We start from the raw sequence: 8674 nt of genomic DNA on the forward strand, positions 1-8674 counted from the left end.
GGCACCATTTGAGGCTTTGTACGGTAGACCGTGTAGGTCTCCTGTCTGTTGGCTTGGAGTTGGTGAGAACAGCTTTTTGGGTCCTGAATTTATTAAGGACACGTTAGAAAAGATCGCTATCATTAGGGATCGGATGCGTACAGCTCAAAGTAGACAGAAAAGTTATGCTGACCGTCGAACTCATGTTTAGGAGTTTAAGGTTGGTGATCAGGTTTTGCTTAAGGTTTCTCCTATGAAGGGAGTAATGCGGTTTGGGTCAAAGGGTAAGTTATCGCCTCGGTTTGTGGGTCCTTTTATGATTACAGATCGGATTGGGGCAGTAGCTTATCGTCTGGCTCTACCAGATAATCTTCATAGGGTACATAATGTTTTTCATGTATCCATGCTGCGAAAATTTCTACGGGAAGAAGATCGATATCAACACATTGATGTGGGTGAGATTGAGTTGCAACCCGATGCAACCTATTTGGAACAACCTTACTGTATTCTCGATCGTAGGAATCAGATACTGCGCACGAAGACTATTCCATTAGTACGTGTACAGTGGAGTCATCATAGTGCTACAGAGTCTACTTGGGAACGGGAAGATATTATCCGTGCCAAGTATCCAGAGCTCTTTAATACAGGTATGTAGTGAATTTCGGGGACGAAATTCCGTTATTAGGGGGGGAGAATGTAATACCCCGTATTTTATTAAAGAGTTTAGTTTATTTAAATTCATTTATGTGTGGATTTCTTTACCTATTATTGTGCATGCTACATTGTTATATTAAGTTCATTAAATGGTGCATGTAAATTAATTGTGTATGTTAAAATAGTAAATTTATTCATTTAATGGTGCATGTATTATTATTAATAATTTTATTTGTTGATTATGTTTAATTAAGCAATATTAGTTAATTAAAGTATGATATTTGTGTTATAAAGTATTATGATGATATAATGTATTCTTATGTAATAATAATAATAATAATTATAATAGTTTATTAATAATAATATTATAATAATAATTATAATAGTTTAATAATAATAATAATAATAGTATTAAATCATAAGTCATGATGAAATTAGAGATTAGGATAGGATTTCATTAATATTTATAGGTAAGACTTGAAGCCATATGGTTGGGAATGTGGTGAGTTGAATGTAAAAGTAGATATTTGTAATATTTATATTATTTTAATTTGTATAAATATTAGTTAGTTTGATGAGAAGGTAAGTTAGAAACCAATTTAAAATAGTAGAGAGTTATTGTTAGAGGAAAGAAAGAGAAGAAAGGTGAGAGAGAAAGAAAGGAGCTTGGACCGGTGTAGGAGAAATTTACCCGACTACGCGCAACTGGCGGATTTATTTTAAATCCAAAAAGGCAAGTTATTATCTACTTTTCCCCTTTGAGTCCATAAATTATTCATTACCTTTATTCGGCTATTTTTTTTGGTTAGAAACCATGCTAGGACAATGATAAATTAATTATTTAATTTATTAAAATAATGTGATATTAATTATTTAAGGGTTAAATAATTTATTATTGGCCTAGGTAATTAATTGAAACTTAAGAATTGTTATTTAAGGCTTTAGAAATTTTTCTAGAATTTTTGGGCAATTTCTGGGGCTTTTCTGCAATTTCCGGCGTAACTCCGGCGAGTTTTCCGGCCACCGGATGTGGGGAAGATGACCGGAGTGATCCGGTGTGATGCGGCGTACTTTAGGGTAGCGTGCGCGCGCATCCTGGGCCTTAGATGAACCTGATTGATCCGGTGCATCGTGGTCCATGTTACCGCGGTACACCCGGATCATTGACCCTTGGATTAGGTGAGATGAGATGAATGATCCTGTGTAACGCACCCACAGTAAGTCAATACAGCCAACCAACCAGGAGGTGCCACGTCTGCAAGAGACTTAAATGCGCGCGTGGGAGAGCGTGCGCGCGCGTGGCTGATGCCAGACGTGCGTGGAGGCGCGTGGGAGAGTGGGGAAGGTTGGGCTGCGCGTGGGGGAGCTTAGGGCAGCGCGTGGGGGCGCGTGAGGGGCCCTGTCAGCTGCTGAAAATTATCAGAATACCCCTAGGGCCTGTTTTGTAAATTCTAGAACCTTAAACTTTGATTTTTAGGTACTGCGTTGGTATTTACGGGTTTAACGGGCCACGAAATTATTATTTTAGTACCCGTTAAGTATTATTATGGCCGATTAATATTTCTAAACCTTAATTGGCCCGTTTTCCGTACGGAAATGAATGCGACTCATTTGACCACATTACTGTAGATGGTATTATTATGTTATTAAATGGTATTCATTATTACTGTTCAAATATAATAATGTCACGGTTATCGTCATATAAATTATCCATTATATTATGGGATATTTATACTGTTAATCATATATCAACCATGATTATTATGCTGTGTGCATTTCAGGGAATAAATGGACTGTTTATTATGTCGCATTTATATTATATGGATGTGTTGCCATATAGAACCATGTGAGCTGGCTAATAAGTTTAGACTCATTCATACCTTATGCATTCGTTGCTATAGACAGATGTGTGGCTGTCGGGGTATGTGGTTTAATATTATTGGCATGTGTTGCCTAATTGACATACTCGGTATATTTATTGATATTGTTGGCATGTGTTGCCTAATTGATATGCTCAGTATATTCATCAATACATTGAGAGGTGTCATCACTGTGTAGTTCGTTATAGTCTGTGTTGTCAGTATCGTGCACCATGTATAATAGCTGATTTCCCGGGTAGGGAAAGGCGACACTTATCCACCTAGTGTGAGTCTAAGTGATCACCGTCTATTCTGGTTGAGGTCATATTATACATTGGGTGGTTCCCTTAGGATGTATGCAGATATAGTACTCGTCCGATTCATAATGATTAATTTTTTTGATTCTCTGATTTGGGTCATAGTAGAGAGAACTTGCTCGTGGGGTTAACCCACCATTGTTGTTATTTCAGGATACGGTCAGTACCCGTTCCAAGGTTGAGGTTAGCAGTGAGGGACCACCATCTGAACTCATCTACTCTTACGATCCAGTTCAGGGTAGAAGTTTTATGTATTACTTCAGTTTCAGTTTTTATTTACTTTTGACGTTGAACTCTCCGGTTTATATTTAGGGATCCTTGACATAGGATTTCTAAGTTGTAATGGAGTACTGTATTAAATAAAAGATGGATGGATATTGTATCATTTAGTGTTCCTTTCCTGTCTAAATTCTTTTATTATCATCATTTTGTATTCCATGCTTGTATATTGCCAATTGTTTTTGATATCCCTCGTTTTTCGTGTATAAGCCTGATCAACTTATGCGTGGAAAATGTTGGGGGTGTCACACTTGTTCACATGCAAGTGTTAGCTTGTTTAAGTTTTACTGTTGATGTTGTAATATTTAGTTAGGTTCAATATGCCATTTTTGTCTTATGACATGTAAAGTGTCTTGGATACACTATTTGGAACCTATTTGATATGTATGACATGAGGCCAAGGGCCACCAACTTTAAAGTTCAAGTGTATATATTTAAATTTCAAGTTTTGCATTTGAAATGTACTTTTATTAACCTTTGATGTTTGGCATGTGAATTGGAGTAAATGTCATGTAATGAGGCCATGGGCCATTGTAACACATTTCAATAAGTAAAGTACACTTGTTGGCATGCTTATATAGCTTAAGATCATGTTTTTGGACCAATTTCATGTTGGGGTTGGAAGCTTGGGTGAAGCCTCAACATTTCTCACTTATAACAGGTCTTACAGCAGCCTTTCGAGGAGTTTTGGTCGTCTGAAATTCCATTTCGGTCAACCGATGGCCTTTGGGAACTTTAATGAACAGTAAATCACTCAATCCAGTAGCCATTTTCACCATTTGGGCCCAGTTCGGTTTATCGATGGCCTAATTCGGTCTACCGAAACTTCCTTCACTTAAACACATGTTTTCGGCACAATTTTTGTGAGTTTCGGTCATTCGAAACTCTATTTTGGTCGACTGAAATATCCCTCTTTCAGCTGTTTCATCAGTTTTGTTTCAGCATTGATGTCCTAACTTCAAACGGTCATAACTCCCTCATTTTTAATCCAAATAGTGTGATTCTTGAGCCTAAAATCAAGGATTGTGAGTCAGCTTTCCAATGGTATCAATGCCATTCTCAAATTCCAATCACAGTGGGAGTTATTCATGTTTTAATGAGATAGTGTTGGTTTTTGCTTTAACCGACAAATGGCATTTTTGTGGAATTCTTGGCCAATGTTCTTGGAACCTCTTGGAATGTTATGAAATGACTAGATTAGGTTGTTTTCACCTTGTTTGACTTGTTTAGAGTCAAGTTTCTCTTTTTATTTGTGAATTGACCATTTTGCCCCTTGGTTGATAAATTTTGCCCGTTCTTACCTTTGTCTTTACTTTTGCTTTCTTTGAGTTCCGTGACTTCATGGAAGGTCACATTGGTGTCTTGGGGATAATTTTTATCTCTATAGACTTTGGTTTCATCTTTTGCTTCCGCATTTCAGATCCGTTATCGGATAAACTTTCGGTTCATCACTGACGCACCGGGTTGAAAAACTTGGGTCGTCACAGCCGGAGTATTAACAATTTTACTAATATAATATAATAATATTTTAAGTCAAAAGTACTTCATGATCGATTAGAAGCATACAAAAATATATTTAGCCAAAATTTGGCCAATTTGTTTACAAAACAATAATTGGTCTATATCTAGTGAAATATGACATAGATAAATACAAAAAGAGACCTGAAAGACTAAATAACTACTATAAAAGCTGAGCTTGACATTCTTTTAGAGAAGAAAAATCATCTATAATTGAATCTGTACTAAAAGTATGAGCAATTTCTTTTTCAATACTGACACTCAAGTAATCTGCAAGAAACTCATCCTCCATCCTGTTGTGCAGTTGTGTTCTGACAAGTTTCATAGTTGAAAATGCCCTTTCTGTAGTTGCCGTGGAAACGGGAAGAGTCAAGACAAGACGAATCAACCTATCAATCAAAAAGTAGATTTTTGACTTCTTTGTTTCCACTAATCCTCTACATAGTTCAGAAATTGTTGACATATTTTTCAAATATGAATGAACAGGCATTTTAACCTCATAATGTTGCAATTGGAATGTCAACATAATCCTCTCTTGGTCCGTGAAATCTTGAGGATAAAATTCATCTACAAGTGTGCAAATGTCTTCAATGTTAAAGAACTTGTAACCATCTCTAGGATCCAAAGCTGAGCTGAGAGTAACAAGTTTCATTGCCTTTTCACTAAATTTGTTATTCAACTTTTGCAATTGTGAATCAATTGTGCCATAAAATATATCAATCCGATAGTGGTGCTCAAGTGTAATATTCTCTTGTGGGTGACATAACTGACCCTTAATTTTTTTGGTACAAGGAACACTCAAATCAGGCACATCAATGTTGTGGCACTCACAAAATGATTTAACAATATCAAGTAACTTGTTCCAACCATTTTCTCTCAATTTCAGAATGATTTGTTTTGTACTCGAAACCAATTGCATAGCATTTACGATGTCGTGATCTTTTTGTTGCAAAGCTTAACAAAGGATATTAGTTATTCATATGATATCTTTTATCAAATGCAAAATAAACAAAAACTGAAATGATCTAAGAGCATTAAAAGCAGTATCAGCATCTCCCCAGATCTTGTAATTACATCCATCTTCAATGAGGTTGTTAAGAACTGAACATGTTGGACCAAATAACCTTATCAAACTACAAACAAAATCAAAATGGGAGCTCCAACGAGTATCTCTAGGTCATTGCAAGTTACCAATCTGATTAGCTCCTTGGCCGGTTTCAAGTTCATCAAGATCTATCAAATAGGCAATTTCCATAACTTGCGCAGAATGTAATTCATCAGTTCATTTGCAAGAAGCTCCAATGTTATTGGTAATGAAGTTCAAGTTTGAAAAGAATTGATGGACAACGATTACTTCTCTAGATATGGCAACTAATGCTAGTTGTAGTCGGTGAGCTAAGCAATGCACATAATATGCATAAGGACAATCATTAAGAAATAATGCTTGCAAACCATTCCATCCGCCACGCATATTGCTAGCACCATCATAACCTTGACCTCGGAGATTGTGAACATCAAGATTATAGTGAGAAAGAACCGCACAAAGATCTTTTTTTAAATTCAATGAAGTTGTATCTTTGACATGCACAAGATCAAAGAAACGTTCTTGTAAAAAACCATCCTTATCAACGTATCTTAAAACGAAAGCCGTTTGTTCTCTTTTAGATTCATCACGAGCTTCATCAATAAGAATACAAAACTTGGCATTGCCGATATCTTCACGAATCTTACTTCTCACTTTTCTAGAAAGAATATACAAAATCTCCTTTTAAATTTGTGGTGAGGTATACTTGGCATTTTTTGGAGCATTTTCAAGAACAATTCTAGCGACATCATCATTATATGACGCAAAAGCCTTTACCATTTCAATGAAATTGGCTCGATTACTTGATTTGAAGGGATTCATCATGCCCTCTAAAAGCACAAGCTTGATAAATAAGCCATCGGACCGCATCAATTGTGACCTTCAATCTCAATTGATTATTTGAAACTTGTTCGGAAGTTTGTCTAACCATCACTGTATCAATATGACAAGGTTGATTCATTAAGTCCTTACATGCTCTCTCAGTAATGGTATGAGCAGAACATGGACTACCTCCCACATGATTTAAGAAAGCACACCTATTGCCATCATTAACTTTCTTCCAACTTCGAAATCCTTCACTAATAAATGCATTAGTTCTGGGACGCCCCGTTGGTTTTGCTCCAAAAAGAAAGCAAGGTAAGCAATATGCAGCATCCTTTGATGGAGAATACTCTAACCAGATAGGAAATAATTTAAACCAAGATGATTGAAATCAACGACAATGCTTTTCCGATCCAGAAAGCGGATATACTGAAAGCACAATTTGGTATGGTTTCGCTTTGATATAAGCTTATTGAACTTCATCACGTTCGTCAACAGGATAATCCCATATTTGATGACGTAATTCTGGATCACGTTCTAGAAAGGTAGGATCAACTTTTTTATGTTCAAGCTAAAGTTGTGGTTATTTCTTTGAATGATTTTGGTCAACTTTTTTATGTTCAAGCCAAAGTTGAAATTGCTTATATTGATGTGAAGATCACGCTAAGCTCTTCAATTTGCTGTAAACAGCAACCAAAAATTCCCACCGGTTGAGAAGTAATCAAAGATAGAAGTTTTGATGCAAAAAGAAAAGAAAAATGAAGAGAAGAGAAGGAGAGAGAGATTCAGCCGGGGAGAGAGAAACGAGAGGCCAAATGTGGTCTCTTGGCCATACAAAATGGCTGAGTGATGGGTCCCACCACTAAAATCTTACTTTTTTTTCCCACCACACACACACATATACATATAAACTATACAAATATCACATAAACACATTAAATGAAATAAATGAAATGCAAATGGAACCAACCAACACCCCTGTACTTGACAATTCCGATAGCGGGTCCCACGTGGGACTGTCCGGCCCGTAAGACAAAAAAATGCCGAAATGGCAACCGTTGCATTTCCAAGAGTACTAAACTCAATGGAATGCCCCAACCAATTCTCGGACACACCCGGCACACCCCACGATGTCTGGCACGTAAAATGGGAAAAGACGAAAATGCCGTTGTAAAAACACAAAATTCCAAAAAATGAAAAATAGTGAAAAACGAAAACATCACAATCTACCATCCTTAAAGAGATTTCATCCTCGAAATCTACCCTCCTTAAGACGAATCTGCTGGCTTGACAAAACCTCACCCCTTTTTCGAGTCATACCTTTTGGACTGACTAACACACCTATGGTTTTCATGGACTTAATGAATAGAGTCTTCAGGGCTTATTTAGATCAGTTTGTCATTATTTTCATTGATGATATCTTGATTTATTCAAGGTCTGAGAATGTTCATGCTAGACATCTTCAGATTGTGTTGCAGACGCTTCGTGAACACCAGTTATATGCTAAGTTCGAGAAATGTGAATTTTGGCAGCGAGAAGTGAAGTTTTTGGGTCACGTGGTGTCAGAAAGGGGAATAACGGTAGATCCGGCCAAGGTTTCAGCAGTAATTGAGTGGGGACAGCCTACCTCACCTACCGAGATCCGGAGTTTTCTCAGATTGGCAGGATATTATCGTAGGTTCATCCAGGGGCTCTCCAAGATAGCGGGACCACTCACTTATTTGACTAAAAAAGGTGTACGGTTCGTGTGGGATGAACATTGTCAGAAATCTTTTGATGAGTTAAAGACTAAATTGACCTTTGCACCAGTTCTGTCTACCCCACAGAGCGGGATAGAGTATCTTGTCTACACAGATGCTTCTTTACAGGGTCTTCGATGTGTTTTGATGCAGAAGGAGAGACCGATTTCATATAGATCTCATAAGCTTAAGCCTCACGAGCTTAATTATCCAACACATGATTTGGAGTTGGCAGCTGTGGTTTTTGCCTTAAGTATTTGGAGGCATTATCTGTTAGGTGAGTCCTTTATATTGTTTAGCGATCACAAGAGCCTGCAGTATTTGTTCACTCAGTGGGAGCTGAATATGAGACAGTGCAGATGGTTAGAGTTTGTGAAAGACTATCACTTCTCTATACAGTATTATCCGGGGAAAGCGAATGTG

The 8674-nt window shown here is 37.1% G+C and overlaps 1 protein-coding gene across 1 annotated transcript; it reads right to left on the minus strand.

The window, feature by feature from the left end:
- Positions 1-4769: 4769 nt before the first annotated feature.
- LOC132296386 (uncharacterized) lies at positions 4770-6560 on the minus strand. Its single transcript, XM_059794592.1, has 3 exons — positions 6397-6560; positions 6059-6348; positions 4770-5560 (listed from the first exon to the last, which is right to left on the minus strand). Exons 1-3 carry the CDS (start codon positions 6558-6560, stop codon positions 4770-4772), a joined length of 1245 nt encoding a protein of 414 aa, XP_059650575.1.
- Positions 6561-8674: the final 2114 nt, after the last annotated feature.

Source organism: Cornus florida, unplaced genomic scaffold, assembly GCF_030987335.1.
Source record: "Cornus florida cultivar Cherokee Brave unplaced genomic scaffold, ASM3098733v1 CherokeeBrave_3.0.0_Hap2_Chr02, whole genome shotgun sequence".
NCBI lineage: Eukaryota > Viridiplantae > Streptophyta > Magnoliopsida > Cornales > Cornaceae > Cornus > Cornus florida.